Source organism: Leptonotus elevatus, chromosome 9 (genome assembly GCF_054856555.1).
Source record: "Leptonotus elevatus isolate MCC_2025b chromosome 9, RoL_Lele_1.0, whole genome shotgun sequence".
Taxonomy (NCBI): Eukaryota; Metazoa; Chordata; class Actinopteri; order Syngnathiformes; family Syngnathidae; genus Leptonotus; species Leptonotus elevatus.
This window is the reverse complement of record NC_141247.1, coordinates 5,444,872-5,461,877: the sequence shown is the minus strand read 5'-3', so window position 1 is coordinate 5,461,877 and position 17,006 is coordinate 5,444,872. Positions and strand designations below refer to the sequence as shown.

General features: G+C 39.8%; 1 protein-coding gene across 1 annotated transcript in view; it reads right to left on the bottom strand.

Moving 5' to 3' along the window:
* Positions 1 to 17,006, bottom strand: part of ablim3 (actin binding LIM protein family, member 3) — a 186,051-nt gene that overhangs the window by 32,486 nt on the left and 136,559 nt on the right. The window contains exon 3 of the mRNA XM_086084954.1: positions 427 to 610. Coding sequence (XP_085941080.1) covers positions 427 to 610 — 184 coding nt within the window. The remainder of the gene's footprint in view (positions 1 to 426; positions 611 to 17,006) is intronic.

Here is a 17,006-nt window from a genome sequence, read left to right as displayed (position 1 = left end):
GCCTCACAGTGGTGAAAATGGCCTTGTCCCAACTTTTTTTTTTGATTTGTTGATACCATGGAATTTAAAATCAACATAGTTTTCCCTTAAAATTACACATTTTCTCAGTTTAAACTTTTGACCTGTTCTCTGTTCTGAATAAAATATTAAAATTTGGCACTTCCACATAATTGCATTCAGTTTTTATTCACAATTTGTATAGTGTCCCAACTTTTTGGGAATTGGGTTTGTATATAACTTTTGCTTTTGCTTTACGTGGTCGAGTTTTAACTTGCAATTCTAGATGTAGTGACAAATCGTTAACTGACATTGGTTTTACTGAAGTGTCCCTAAGCCCACACGGCAATATCATTTACACAATGATGAATGCAGTGGGAGGTGTTAAAGGTTTAAAGTCATGAAGGATCTTGAGTGTGTGACATGTACCTGCAGACACTGCAGACAAAGCACTTGGGGTGGTAAGTCCGTCCCAGAGCAGAGACCACCTCGCCTGTGATGAAGCTGTCGCAACGGTCGCACCGTGTGCCATACAGCCGCTGGTAGTCTGCCGTGCAGATGTATTCGCCCTTCTTCTGGAAGAAGCCTGACCTCGCCAGATCACAGTTACACACTGCGGGAAGATGAGTGGAAATGTGTTGTCATCATCACAAAATTTTACAAAATGTATTTTACAATCATAAGTTTTCATTTTAACATACGTGTAAAAACCAATAGCAAATGTCTATCACAGTAAATTCATATATCAAAATAATTTCCAACACATACCAAACACATGTTGTTCTTATCTCAAAATTGTGTGCAAATCCTTTGAAAATCTGCCCTTGTTGATAAACACATTTGATACCGTACCGACATTTCGGGCCTACCGGGTCTATTTTCTCAATCAATCCATTTTGCATTTATCAATAGCTGAAAAATATTTTTCTTTATTTTTGTCAAACTCATTCAGACAAAGCTTTTTCTCTCTTAAGGGCAACACCCCACCACACACAATTTAATAACATTAAATAATTCATAAAATAATAACAATTAGTAAAACTTTTTTTTTCTTTCATTTTTGTCCGTTCCTAATGCAGATGTGCTTTATTTGCTGTGTTGTGGCAAAACAAGATCTTTTGTGAATTGAATTCCTCTTTTCATCCGCCCGTGTGTTTGCAATGTGTTGGCTGTGAGAGACATTTTCCTGCAACCACATTTTCACTTGCAGGAATATAGTGGAAAGTGAATATGTGAAGAACCTGCCAAAACAGCACACCACAAGCTTTTCTCATCCACAAAAAAACTGATAGAATGAAGATTGCTTTGTGTGTGCGTGTAATGTGTATGTGTATGCTTGTGTGCCAAGTGGGTGTTGTCTTTAAATGGTGTACCCGAAGAAGTCTTTATGCTTTAGCATTTTTGCCATAGAGCTGTGATTAAATTCCAATGGGGTTAAAAAGTCCAGTTTTTGTAGAACAGTGGTCAGCGTGGTAACTGGTGTCTGGTTTCTTCCAGTTTCTGTGGTTAACCAACAAAAGGAGTTGACAGATGTTGTACCCTCCTACTGAGGAAAAAATGGTTACACGTGGAACTGGTGAAGATTACATGTGATGTACAGTACATGAAATATACAAATATACATATATATGACAAGACTGTCACTCTTACAACACTGCATACTCGGGCTGGGTTTTTAAAATCGAATCATGGCTAATGAATCGATTTTTCTTTTCAAGCTCGATAACGATTGATAAAACCATGAATCGATCATTTTAATATTTCTTTTTCCCATAATTTCTTAAGAAAATAGAACTTAAAAGGCACATTTTTTTATATCTTAGTTTTCTTGAAATGTTTACATGAATTAAAAAGTATTTTCTTACATTTATGGAAGACTTGACTTATTTTACTGAAATTTACTTTGGAATTTAATATTTCAGCAGTTTTTATCGAAGCATGTCGGCTGTGTTTACTCCCACAACAGCGCAAACACACCATTCTAACACACACGTCTACAAAAATACCAAAGTAAAGAAAACTCCACAATTGTTAGACTGTGCTGTGCTCCAAAATAGGACCCTGAACTGACATACAAACACACACACACAACCGTGAAGCCCTCAAAGGGGCTCATTTAATCTCAAACTGTTTATGAGAGGTTTATGGTGTAATAAAAGATCAATTTGCCCTCATTTAGGAACAAAACCGTCTGTCTCAGCAGCTGCAGAAGATTGGAAACACACAAATCCATCTGTGAAGCGCTGACAGAGCGCATATGCAGAGATATGATGATGAAATGCGACAGTGGTGAGATGTGGTGATGGATCTTTATCAAGATGACAGGTCACTGGCATCGAGGGGAGGTGGCTGGAAAAGTATAGAGCAAGGGTATAAAGTGGAAAAACGAGAAAGCAGCTCATAAAAAATGTGCGTCAACCACATTTTCAGAACCACTGCCTTCAAAGTGTCCCGACCACATTTTGATTCCGTCTAACTAGGGCTCCTACCGAAATCTTAATCACATGCTATCTGATACAGTCATGGAAAAAGGAAACTGGAAAAAAAAATTGTGTTTTGAAATACTTTAAAGCCATTTCCCTCCCTTCTGCTTTCCAGTCTGTTATGCAGACTGTCAAATGATGGAATCTTCACACTTTGCATAATACACTTCATTAACATACGGACGCCTGACCAACTCACAGCTGGCTCACTGCATTTGCTCAAACTGGACTGGAAGGTCCCATTTTCTCTGGTTAATCACAATGTTTGCGCCAGTATGGACGATTGGCTCAGGGGGTTCTCTGTCCTTGGTTGCCGTAGGAAACAGAAGCTTTCAATGGTAGCACTAAACTAGAGACATGTCCCCATCTAAATTATGTTGAGGTTTGCGTGCTGGTGACACATTTGGTGGTGGCTATGGATTGATTATTGAATGGAAATGTGAAATTCGATTTGATTTGAACAACATCAAATATATCAAAAACGTATACATATTTTTTATACTTTGTTTTGCACTCCCAAAAACGTATTTATACGTTTTTATGGTTTTTTTTTTAATGCAGACAGGCTTTGATGCAGCTTCTGACCTGAAGAGGTCACGTAAAGCAATGGTAGTTATTACAAAAAACGGCCAGCAGGTCGCAGCAGAGTATAAGAGATCAACCAGGGCCATGTTGCAAAAAGCTCTTTTTCACAGTGTGTTCAACAGGTTTGTGAATAATTATGAAACTTAGCTATATTTTAATGCTAATTGCTGCAAAACGGAAACAGATACAAATATACTTGTTTTTCCTGATGAAAGAAGAGACTCTAATCTTTATTTTGGTATGTTCCATGTTTTTATAGCAATAGAATATAATATTCTGTGGACCTTGCAAAATCAGTCAAAATCTAATAAAAGGGAGAGAAAGGGGTTTCTTCAGTGAAAAGTGTTTTTTTTTCAAGGGGGGGGGGGGGGGCACTCATGACGCAATTAACCCAGAAAAGATTCTATTGTTCATGTTGCAGTTCTATCTAAAGCCAGCTGCACACTGAAGGCTCTATATTCATGCCCAGCGCAACAGTGTGAAGGATCAAGTAAGTGTTGGTATTTTCACAGGCACACGCAGCTTGGCGCGCTCGCTTAGAAGCAGGCGAGACCATGCTGGAGGTTGATATAGATGATTATTAAAACTACAAGCAGCGGATGATGTAACATTGGCCAGGGTGATCAGAGATCACCGCTGTGGGCACTTGGAGACAGCCTTCCTCCCCAATAGTATGTGTCTCTTCTTCTTCTTTTCCTTTCTGCTTTTCCCTTCAGGGGTCGCCACAGCGAATCAGTTGCCTCTATCTAACCCTGTCCTCTGCATCCTCTGCTCTCACACCAACGACCTTCATGTCCTCTTTAACTACATCCATAAACCTCCTCTTTGGTCTTCCTCTAGACATTCTGCCTGGCATTTGGAAACTCAGCATCCTTCTGCCAATATACTCACTATCTCTCCTCTGGACATGTCCAAACAATCTCAGTCTGGCCTCTGTGACTTTATCTCCAAAGTCTCTAACATGTGCTGTCCCTCTGATGTACTCATTCCTGATTCTATCCATCCTGGTCACTCCCAAAGAAAACCTCAACATCTTCATCTCTGCCACCTCCAGCTCTGCCTCCTGTCTTTTCCTCAGTGGCACTGACTCCAGACCAAACAACATCGCTGGTCTCACCAGTTTTATAAACTTTTCCTTTCATTTTAGCTGAAACCCTTCTATCACACATCACACCTGACACTTTTCTCCACTCGTTCCAGCCTGCCTGCACATGCTTCAGCACTTCTTTTCCACACTCTACATTTCTCTTGACTGTTGACCCTAAATACTTAAACTCCTCCACCTTCTTGGTCTCTTCTCTCTGTAACCTCACTCTTCCACTTGGGTCCCTCCCATTCACACACAGATACTCCGTCTTGCTACGACTAACCTTCATTCCCCTCCTTTCCAGGACAAACAAACCTCCACGCCTCTAGCTTCTCCTCCACCTGTTCCCTGCTCTCACTACAGATCACAATGTCATCTGCAAACATCATAGTCCATGGAGATTCCTGTCTAACCTCATCTGTCATCCTGTCCATTACCATAGCAAACAAGAAGGGGCTCAGAGCTGATCCCTGATGTAGTCCTACCTCCACTTTGAACTCCTCCGTCACACCTACAGCACACCTCACCACTGTCTTACAGTCCTCATACATGTCCTGCACCACTTGAACATACTTCTCTGCCACTCCAGACTCCCTCATACAAAACTACAGTTCATCTCTGGGCACCCTGTCGTAAGTTTTCTCCAGATCTACAAAGACACAATGCAGCTCCTTCTGGCCTTCTCTGTACTTCTCTATCAACATCCTCAAAGCAAATACTGCATCTGTGGTACTCTTTTTTGGCATGAAACCATACTGCTGCTCACAAATGTTCACCTCTGCCCTCAGTCTAGCTTCAACTACTCGTTGTTCAACGGCTCATCAGCTTTATTCCTCTGTAGTTGCCACAACTCTGCACATCTCCCTTGTTCTTAAAAATGTGCACCTTCCCATCTCTGTCTCTTTGCCTTGCCAACCTGTATAGACCAGCCTCTCCCTCCTTACTATCCAACCTAGCATACAAGTCATCGTAAGCCCCTTGTTTGGACTTTGACACTTCTACTTTCACCCTACGCTGCATTTCCCTGTACTCCTATCTACTTTCTTCAGTCATCTCAGTGTGACACTTCTTCTTAGCTAACCTCTTTCTCTGGATCCACTTCTGCACCTCCTCATTCCACCACCAAGTCTCTTTATTTCCTTTCCTTCCAGATGACACACCAAGAACTGTCCTACTTGTCTCCCTGATCACATTTGCTGTAGTTGTCCAGTCATCTGGAAGCACCTCCTGACCATCCAGAGTCTGTCTCAACTCCTTCCTGAAAGTCATACAACACTCTTCCTTTTTCAGCGTCCACCATTTCGTCCTCTGCTCTGCCTTTGCCGTCTTTGTCTTCCTCACCACCAGAGTCATCTTACACACTACCATCCTATGCTGTCTGGCTACACTCTCACCTACCACTACTTTGCAGTCACTGATCTCCTTGAGATTATACCGTCTACATAAGATGTAGTCTCCCTGTTTACTCCTACCTCCACTCTTGTAGGTCACCCTATGTTCCTGCCTCTTCTGGAAAAAAGTATTCATGACAGCCATTTCCATTCTTTTTGCAAAGTCAACCACCATCTGTCCTTCTGCGTTCCTCTCCTGGATACCAAACTTGCCTATCACCTCATGCGCTAGACTTGCGCTGGGCATGAAAATAGGGCCCTTAAAGGGATACCTGACTCATTTAGCCATTCAGTAGGAAGAATTTAATATTTTGTCTATAATAATTTGAAAACTTTTTATGTACAATTATAACCTTTAAAACACATTTTGCCATTTGCTGTTGACTGATGATGACATAACTTGTACTCAGGAAACAGGTAACAACCAATCATGGCTCAGTTTGCAAACATCACATGAATAAACCCAGAAAACAGGTGAGCCGTGATTGGTCGTTACATGTTTCCTGAACACCTGTGATGTAATTTTAGAAGAAATTGTCAACAACAAGTGACAAAATGTGTTTTTAAAGGTGTTAATTGAACATAAAAACACAGTAGTTAACTTATTAAAATAATTATACATAGTAAACTCTGTAGAGTAAATTTGACTATTTTGAGTGGGACCAAGTAGTAGTAGGCCAATATTTACACTTGGAAGAGAGTAATGTAAAGAATTGGAAAAATAAAATATAAGTCACTCAAGGGTTGAGGAACGAACTCACGACCTTCAGTTTGGAAGCCTGCCCACTACCACCTGAGCTATGCCCCTCCTACTGTTTGCTTATCTTCAAGAGACCAAAACCTCGTCTATATACTTTGGTCCCATTCTCTTCGTTAGGAAGATCGTGAGTTTGTTCCTCAACCCTTGAGTTAACCCCCCCCCCCCCCCTCCCTTTATTTTACTCTCTTCCAAGTGTAAATATTACTCTAAAACCGTCTATTACTAAATCTACTAAAAAAGTCTATTTGGTCCCATTCTAAATAGAGTCAAATTTACTGTGAAGACAAAATATTAACTTTTTTACTGCTGAAAATGGCTGAATTAGTCAAGTACCCCTTTAAGGTGACGGGCTTAACGAGGTAGCATTTGGTGATATCTGTTAAAAAATACGGACAATCCGTAACAGTTGACAGCTCTGTAGTTGGTGCCTTATCCTCGCACACAAACTGATGAGCACAAACTTGCTGTGACAAATATGTGACCCCTGGAGTTCTTATCTGGAATAAAAAGGTTTGCTGTGTCGCCTACAATATTTTATTGAACCACTAACAACATGGCATGATTGTCAAGTATAAGGCGGTTTGCTTCGCCCATTGTCGCTATATTTCTCCCTAGGTTGCCAATGACAGAGAGAAAAGGTAGAAAGAAGAGACCGTTGGCAAAAACCCACATACGATAAAGGGCCATTTTACAAAACCATTACTACTTTTAGATGTGTAGTATATCCTTGTCTTGAGGAATTTTCTACAGAAATGGCATTTTCTAGTTTTTAATGGAATGCAGTTCGGTACAATTCAGTAATGTTTTCAGATATAATGAATAGCAGTATCCTAACTAAAATTGGAACTGTATGTTCCACTATTCTTCAAAAACTTTCAAGAAGTTAGATTTCAGATTTCACTTTTCACCCAAAAGCAAAACGTCTAAATCCTTCCATGTTTTTGCTGCCAGAAGTGTGGGTGGAGTTGGGTCAGAACTTTAAGTTCCTGCCCCTGTAGAGGCACAGATTAAGTTGGCTCAAGAAAGCAAGGTTTTGGTTACAGCTGCACAACCAGCAGCACATGGTAGCAAATCAGCAGTCTAATAAAAAAAAAACAAAGTGGAACTTGTCTGGTCGGTTTCACTGTCTTGTGAATGCCTCTCGGCTTTTGAGCTATTTTGTGGCTACCCAAGGTAGGCTTGCAGTCTCAATATTTGTTAACACACATACAATAAGACATTGTGAAGTGAGAAATACATATCATACAGGATTGCCAAACATAATCGGATTTAGCCACAATTGTCTTCCAAAATGAATTTAGCAACACTTTAACTACATCAAAGACTTAATTGAGTACATTCTGATTAATCCCTGAGTGGATTGCTAAAGCAGGGAAGTGAAAGACGGCTCTTTTGACTTCATGTTTCTCGTTTTTGCTCATTCAAGGACTTGGTGAGAGATCATGGGCCTAATGATTGGAGGTTAACACATGGGCTGGTCTCAGAAGCTGTGGTCATTAGAACCACACTGATTAGACATCAACAGGGGGTCTGGGTGATTGGGTATTTATCTCCTGCCAACAGACGCAATTAAAATTCCCATCTCAAGTCAGCTCAGGCTAGAAAGCTAAAATAGTCCAGATACTTCGACTCTCTCCTTGATTTTTTTCTCTCTCTCCCTGTGTCTCAGTTTTTAAGTTTCTGCTTCAAAAGTGTTGTAGGGTGACCACGAGGTGTCCACTTTTTCCCCATTAGCACACACGCCTCTTACATCTACTCATCACACTGCTATGTCTCACTGTGACTGTCATTGAAGCTAATTATGCATGTGCTGTATGGTATAAAAAGTCATCTTTGTGTAGTAACTTGAAATAATCTCGCTGCACAATTAAATTGTTAAAGTTCTGCTGTGAACATTTCAGGGCATTTTAAATGGTAATGAAGGAAAACTTGGATTAAACCCTTTAAGCATAGGAGGTATTCTCCCAACTGAGCTACAAGGATGATTCTGTGTGTTCCTCTAAAACCCCCCAGCAATAAATAACTTGACATGTTAGCAGACTATTCTAAAGTCATACCACATCCCATGTGGTAGAGAAAAGAGTCATACAGATGTGAGAAAAAAGCTGAAGCCAAGTCAGCTATAATGTCAGGCTGCATAGAAGTAAAGGCTTTCAGCTCAATGCTGACATGCTCAATTTAACAGGTATAATGACAATATTTAATGGGTGGCCAATTGTGAATTTTGTTGATGGGCACCCGGAGGTGGTGGAGGAATTATCTGAATTGCAAACAACAGCAGATGTCTTTTGAGGCAGATTGGAAACCATGTCATTCAGTACAAGCTTATGAATTTCAATCCCTTATTGTGAGTGAATGAACAGGAAATAAGTCGTTATTTTTAAGATGATCATGATCTGATTGACTTCTACAGTAAACACTAGAAAACTGTTTGATGCAAGCATATATTAAAATGCAGATCATATTATTTACCGGAAGGTGCAAAACCCAATTCCCAAAAAGTTGGGACACTATACAAATTGTAAATAAAAACTGAATGCAATTATTTGGAAGTGCCAAATTTCAATATTTTGTTCAGAATAGAACATAGATGACAGGTCAAAAGTTTAAATTGAAAAAATGTATGGTTTTAAGGGGAAAATATGTTGATTGTAAATTTCATGGTGCCAAAAAATCAACAACAAAAAAGTTGGGACAGGTAGCAATAAGAGGCTGGAAAAGTCAATTGCACTTATAAAAAAAAAAACTGCTGTAAGACCAGTTACCACTAATGAGGTCTATTGGCAACTTGAACAGCGTCTATCAGAAGCGAAGATGGGTAGAGAATCACCAAATGTTGCGTAGAAAGATAGTCGAGAAATATTGGAAAGGTGTTTACCAGCGAAAAATTGCAAAAAAGTTGAAGTAATCATCATCAACAGTGCATAACATCATCCAAAGATTCAGAGAATTTGGAAAAATCTCTATGTGTAAGGGTCAAGGCCGAAAAATCATACTGGATGCCCATGATCTTCGGGCCCTTAAACGGCACTGCACCGCAAACAGGAATGCTTACTGTAAGGGAAATCACAGAAAGGGCTCAGCAATACTTCCAAAAAACATTGTGGGTGAACACAATCCACCGTGCCATCCGGCATTGCCAGATGAAAGTCTACAGTACAAAGAAGAAGCCATTTCTAAATCAGACCAAGAAGCGCAGGTGTTTCTCTGGGCCAGAGGTTATTTAAAATGGAGTGTGGCTAACCTAAGTGGAAACCTGTTTTGTTGTCAGACCAATCACAATTCCAAGTTCTTTGTGGAAAACTGGGGCGCTATATCATACTGACTAAAGAGGACAAGGACACCCCAAGTTGTTATCAGCACTCAGTTTATAAGCCTGCATCTGTGATGGTATAGGGTTGCTTGAGTGCGTGTGGCATGGGCAGCTTCCACATCTGGAAAGGCATCGTCAATGCAGAAAGGTATATTCAGATTGGAGAACAACGTATGCTCCCATCTAGGCATCATCACTTTCAGAGAAGATCTTGCATTTCTCAACACGATAATGACAGACCACATGCAGCACCAATAACAACATCATGGCGGCGTAGGAAAAGGATCCGGGTATTGAAATGGCCAGTCTGCAGTCCACTTCCTTCAATTAGGGAAGGTGCAACTAAGAAAGCCCAAGACAGTTGAACGGTTAGAGAGACGCGTGTTAGACAAGAATGGGACAGCATTCCTATTTCTAAACTTGAGAAACTTGTCTCCTCGATCCCCAGACGTTTGCAGACTGTTGTTAGAAGAAGAGGGGATGCCTCACAGTGGTGAAAATGGCCTTGTCCCAACATAGTTTTCCCTTAAAATGATACATTTTCTCAGTTTAAACTTTTGACCTGTTCTCTATGTTCTATTCTGAATAAAATATTAAAACTTGGCACTTCCACATAATTGCATTCAGTTTTTACTCACAATATGTACAGTGTCCCAACTTTTTGGGAATTGGGTTTGTAATGAAAACGTGCAGAATCAATCTGGTGACAATGACTAATAATGAGGTATAAGTATGCAGTAATCCAGATGACTACTGTATTGAAAAATAACTGAATAAATTCAACATCACTCAAAAAGAGAGCAGATATGTCAAAATTAAACTACTTGTCACCTATGAAATTATACAAACACTTGGAATTTATGCATCCTGCTACAGTTGATCCAAAATATGTCATCGTTGCCACACCAGGAAAAAAAGTTCAACACCATGATACAACGTAATTAGTTTCACACAACGTGATAAGTTATATAAACATTTCATAAGTTTGGCTTCTGCATTCATCTTTGCAAAATGAAGCAATTATTTCCAGATCAGGTCACTGGCAGAGCCCTATGTAGCCCGGTGTCTTTTTTTAATTTTTTATCTTAAATCATTTTTAAATCTTAAAACATTTTAAACACGTGTTCTTTTTTTACTTTTTCTTTTTTTAAGGTACAGTATTAGTAGTTACGTAGCAAGTAGTTTTGAATTATAAGACAGGAAAAGGACTTGACCTGCACCAGAAGAAATTGCTTCTTGTTATGCCAAATGCAAATGCAAACTTATCACATTTGAACGTGATCTGTTAAGCATTTTAAAGTAATAATTTCATGTCTTAACATGATAAAAAATGCTACGCCATATGGAAGTCAAACTTATCACGTTTTAATGTGCTAAGTTATCACATTATTATGTAAAACGTATGACATTATAACTATTGAATCTATGAACTTTTTTTCTGGTGTGGCAGCAATATGCTTCTGTATCATGGAGATTCTCCTTCTGTATAACCAATTTCAACCTGTTCTGATAAGATTTGAGTGTGGTATTGTCTTCTGTGACACCAGAGAACCTTCAATTTGTCTGAATATAGAAATTATATTTTCCAGTCAGAAATCATGAAACAAAGAGTTGCCTCTTAAAGCCTTGATTAAATACATATGTCATTTTAGGCTTCATACAAGCATAAAAATGAATTAATATTCAAATTAAACCACAATAGTGTTCTCTGTCGGTACACTGAGCAAGTTCTGGGTTTGAATCATCTCAGACCCTCCTGTGTGTAGTTTACCAAGACTATATTTACTATAGGTGTGAATGTTTTTTTTTGTTTTTTTGGGTTTTTTTTGTATTGTATATGTCCTGCCATTGACTGCTGTCCTGTCCAGAGTATACACAACCTTTCGAGTGTTTCAGAGGCTCACTGAGATTAAGTCTGACAAGACCTTATGAGTGGCCGTTAAATTGCACTCACTAGTGCTCAACTTCACTGCTTCAGTTTTACTGTATAAACATAAAACATCTGCTCAAGTTGGGGATTCACAATCCTAAGGAATGGTTTCTTTCCCATCAAAAGCTACATTAATCCTAATTAAAAGTTATATATATATATACATACACAATGTTGTATGATGATATCATGTGTGTGACTTCTCACTACATTTGAAAAAACTTAAACGAATATCCATTCTATCATATAAATACACATAATGTTGCCTAAAACGATGGATAAGGACAAGGATGATGTAAACAAAGACAGCAGGTGGCGACTGAAAGCAAAATTCTAGTGTGGAGTAATGCTGTGCATGAATGACTTCTCTCTCTTTTGGCGCTTGGCAGTGGTTTTTGGATGGAGACAGATGGGTGCCCACTGGAGTCGCTTCAATGCAGTCAAGCTGCTGAGGACCTCTGAGGGCTGATGAACGTTTCGTCAAATGGTGAAAAGGGATGAATGAGAACAGGGAAATTCAAATTCAAAATTTTATTACAAGGGATAAGCAACCTTCACTTGTGTATGAATACGGAGAGCAAGGCCGGGTTTATTGTCTGACAGAGCTGGATGTTTTGGCACACATCGATAATTTAACACACACATACGCACATATGTAAAGACAATAATCAAGGCAGTATTGTGTGAAAATCCTTCACTACAGTGACGTTTGACATGGACAAGCAGACAATTAATCTCTGTCATGCATCGTGCATCCTGGAGAGCCGTTGGGGAGAAGTCCCATTGCCTCCCGCACTCACTTCTCTCCCTAGCAACTGGGCTTTGGCGTGGTGATTGGACTAGCGTACCAGTGGTTGCTATAGCTACAGGAAGCGACCCTTCTATGTAAACCCCCCACTTTTTACTGTGTTTCTCTTTGTTTTGTTTTTTCATAACCTCTCTTTGTCTTTTCATTGCTCTTTTTGTCAGCTGAGTCTTGTTTATGCTGCATGTGACATCAGACAGCAGTATAGAGAGAAGTTATGAATGCAGAGGATGAGTGATGGGATTAATGATGTTTTAAGGGAGGTCTTACTGGCTGAAACGTGTTGAAACAAACTACTGCCATGATGCAATTAAGAGAAGCAGTCGAGCCCTAGTATTTGTCTAAACTAACTTCATGAAAAAAAAGATGTGGCAAAGTTAAAATGGCCACTTTTTTATTTATTTGCAATGGTGTTAATTTACGTTTGTCAAATAAAGGCACTCAGTCTCTGTTGCAACCTAAGAGTATAAATTACAATTCATAAATGGTGAATGTGCATACTGTCGATGGGCCACAAAGTGTGTGTTGAGTCAGTCTGTAATTCAACACCGTGTCATCTAGTAAAGCTGCTGCTAAACTGGGAGGTGCTCGGAGAGCCACAAACTACACACACAAACTGCTTGTTAATTTGTCCTGACGGAAGCTTCAGTGACCAGTTGGGAGGTGTGTAATCATGAGGTTCATGGCATGACCCCTAGGGTCTGGCCCACTCTCAGGCGTACCCGCCCGTCCTCTTTTCCAGCTGGTGTGGTTGACCTGGCTCGTCGGTTGCAGGCTGTTGCCCTCCCGGGTGGTGACTGATCCCTGGGTCAGGCCATGTTGGCGGGTGGGGACCTCTGTGAAGTTGGCGGATTGTCTTGGATCCCTGGACACGGGTGGTGTTCTCTTGACCTTGTCCCCATGGGGTAGGCACCCTGGCCTACGCTGCCCTTTCAGTTAGGAACTAAGTCAGACACACCTACGGGATGTAGTTGCTTGATAGCTTCTTCCCTCTTGCCATTAACTGCCAAATTGTTTGCCAATATTACACATCCCTGTGTGACAGTATTACACTATTGATTATCATAGTTCCTTTTTGTTATAGTTGCTTGTTACTGCAATACTATTGTGGCACGAACTACAATTTAAAAATTCCAGAGAAAAGCTTTGTGGCCACTGACAGTGACACAACTCTTTAGATTATGTTAACTCCCTGTGAATGTGTATCTTTTACTAGTTATATACCACAATTTGTGAGGAATAAGCGGTTAAGAAAATGGATAGATAACAATACAAACTCCATTGTTGTTGATGTGTCACAAGTGTGGCTCAATTTCTTTGCATTATAAATACCCTTAAGAAAATTATTTTGCTATCAACAGCCTCTTAGAAACTGTCCGACTGACCTACTGTCTTGTGTGTAAAGGAAAGGCATGGCTCTCCTGTTACGCCTCATAATGTACAAATTTGGACTAATTACTGCCTGAAGTCTGAAGCCTAAATTCCAAATTTCTTCCCTTGAAAGGTCTAAGTCTTCTACTACTACTACTACTACGAATAATAATAATAATAATAATAATAATAATAATAATAATAATAATAATAATAATAATATTAATAATAATAATAATAATAATGAGATGAAGAAGAAGAAGATGATGATGTTATTATTATTATTATTATTATTATTATTATTATTATTATTATTATTATTATTATTATTATATAGTAGTACTCACCACCTCTGGCCCAAAGCTTAACGGCAGCATCTGCGTCAGGCTTGTTCATGGTGCACGTGTGAGTACGTGCTCGATCTTAAAGCGACAGCCACAGTTGACAAACGAAGACGTAACTTCAGTTACGTTAAGAAAAGTTAAGAAAAACTCCGACCCTCCCCTTTCCAAAGAAACTGTGGATTGACCATTTGCACCGACGTCACGTGATCACGTGACTGCCCTATGACGCACGGTGGAAGGAAATGATTTTTGAATGGAAGTGGACGTGACCCGGAGCGACTTAGTGACTTAGCGACTGCTATTTTACAATTTAAAAGTTATTATTGTGCATTGAGCCATGGAATCTACTACTTCAACCGAAGGTCGCCTTAAGTTGGAGATCGCTAGTTTGAAAACAGCCCTTTACCTTCTGTTGCCTGCTGTTTTTACCAAGTTAATAAAATCGCCGACTTTGCCGGAATTCACAGCGCACGACCTATATCATTATGTAGTCAATGCCGTCTGTTCTCCTTACACCGGGACTGATTCAAAAGCTTGTCGTTGGCTGAGTCTCTGGGACGAGATGCTACGCTCACACCGGGGGACAATATACCTCGTAACGCAAAGGTAAAACTTGTTTATCATGCTAACTGACTTATTTTTACACAGTCCGTTCTATATTGAAACGCTGTGATGATGTTATGTTACTTTGTTTACTAGCATGGAACAAATGACTGTCGTAGTGGCAAGCTATGTGGTAATTTCATGAATATAACTCCGGATCCAGAGTGAAAAACCCCAAGCACAAAGATGAAAACCCCCATTATTAAACAGTGAAATGCATTTAATAGTTTTGAAGAAGGTGAATTTTAAAACTAAGCTGCGTGTTTGTGCAGTTGGAGTGGACGCTAACTATCTGGCTCGTTAATGTGGTTTGAAACACGCAATTCGACACCTCTGTTACAATCTTTGTTAGAGTGTACGTTTACGAGTAAAATGTATGAACATTTATCGACTAATTACAACATTTATCTACTAACCTCGCAAAAAATGATCGCTACAAATCAGTGAATACTTTGTGGGCTGCCAGTCCTTTCTGTTGATTGCTCCTATCAATTGATGTATTTTGTCGTCATTAGTAGGTATGCGATAAAAAACAACATTTGGTTTACTCCTTTGTCTGTCTGTACAACCGACTACAAAGCAAGATATGACCATTTTATAAGATAATCGATTAGATAAAGGACTTTACGCTGTATGAGATTCAATGGTTACAATACAGGCAATTACAGTCCAATTACAGTCTAAAGTATAGACACTATACAGTCACAATCATTCAATAGGGCACAGTCAGCTCTTTTGAGCAAATATCAGACTGGAATACAGAGAAAGGCAGAGGGAGGCCAAGGAAAACTGGAAATATCGATTAAAGTTTTACAATGACAACAATGTAACAGAGGCAAACACAGTTACTAATCCCGGAATACTCAATTATTCTTTGAGGACAAAAAAACAGCCAAAGAACAAAATCAAATGTTTCAGCACACCCATGTCTTAAGTTCATAAACACAAATGATCGAGAAGACAATTATCTGTTGACAGAGGATTGTCACCCTGGTGATATGGCATTTGCCATTTGCCTCCACACACCACGCATGCCAATGTCATCCTGTCCCATGATGAGAAATTGATTTCATGGTTGAGTGGCAGTCAGCAGGAAGGAAAGAAACCATAAGAAAAAAACTGAGGGAGAGGATAAGAGATGGAGTGGTGGCTAAGCAATTGAGCTACAGAAGCAAAACGTAACCTCTATTGACGCATCTTTATTTGCAGCCCTTTGCAAATATACAGAACACTAAACAAAACAGACAGTACCAGCAACAAGCATGGAGGCATAGAGTTTTGAAAGTTCAAAAGAACACACAGGACATTTGTGCGTGGAGGGGCCAGTTAGACATGGAACAATAAAAGCTGTGGAAAACTGCTGGCTGAGCAGAGGCCCGCATAGGAGAGCACATTATAGCCCGGGATGTGGAATTGTCTGGCCACACAATAATGCCCCATTACCTCACTAGGATGGGGAGCGCTCTCTGAAACATGAGAGGGCTGTTTGATGTTCATCCGTGAAGGCTTTCTCTTACTGTAACGAAACGACGAAGAGTAGGGAATGGCAGAGGAGTTGGAGAAATATAAACCACACTCGATATTAGACCAAAGTTATGATGTCATGTTTTGTCGCCACAAACAACCCTACCCCCACCCCCCTCTTTCCTCTTCTGTCTTTCTGTGTTCACAACCCCTTTTTTTCTCTGGGGCACAAATGGTGCCCTGTGATTGGTTAATAGCGCCATAGAGATGCTGAGAATATCCACCAACCAGGGCACGGGTGCCCTATCAGACCGTTACCACAGCAACCCTTAACAACCACAGCGATAGTGCATGTGTTCGCTCAAATGCACTCACAAATTCACATATGGATTCATGCAATACAAGTGATATCAGTGTGTGTGTGTGTATGTGGTACAGGTACATGTGAGGAACGTGTCACAAATCCCCTAGGAGTAGCCCTCCGTGTCTTCGTCTAGTGTAGAATGACATAATGCTGTTGTAATACACAAACTACACAAGCTGAGAGATGATTTGAACAATATGCTCTCTTTAGAGCACATCTATTTTTGCTACATCCATAACAAAGTTATGAGCACTAATCTGAAGACAGACAGAAACAAATAGACAAACGGATGGTGTGAAAAATTATAATGAAAAAAGACTTCACACCGACCAGCTGATATTTAGAATTTTATGCAACATTTGTGTTCACCTGTAATGTCGTAATTTTATGGATGAGCGAGGACTGACACCCGGCCTCATTTCAAGGTATCGGTTCTTGCAACGGCAGCCGATATCAGTATTATTTTTGGGCCATTTATTTTAATTGTATCAATTTGATTTATTTTAATT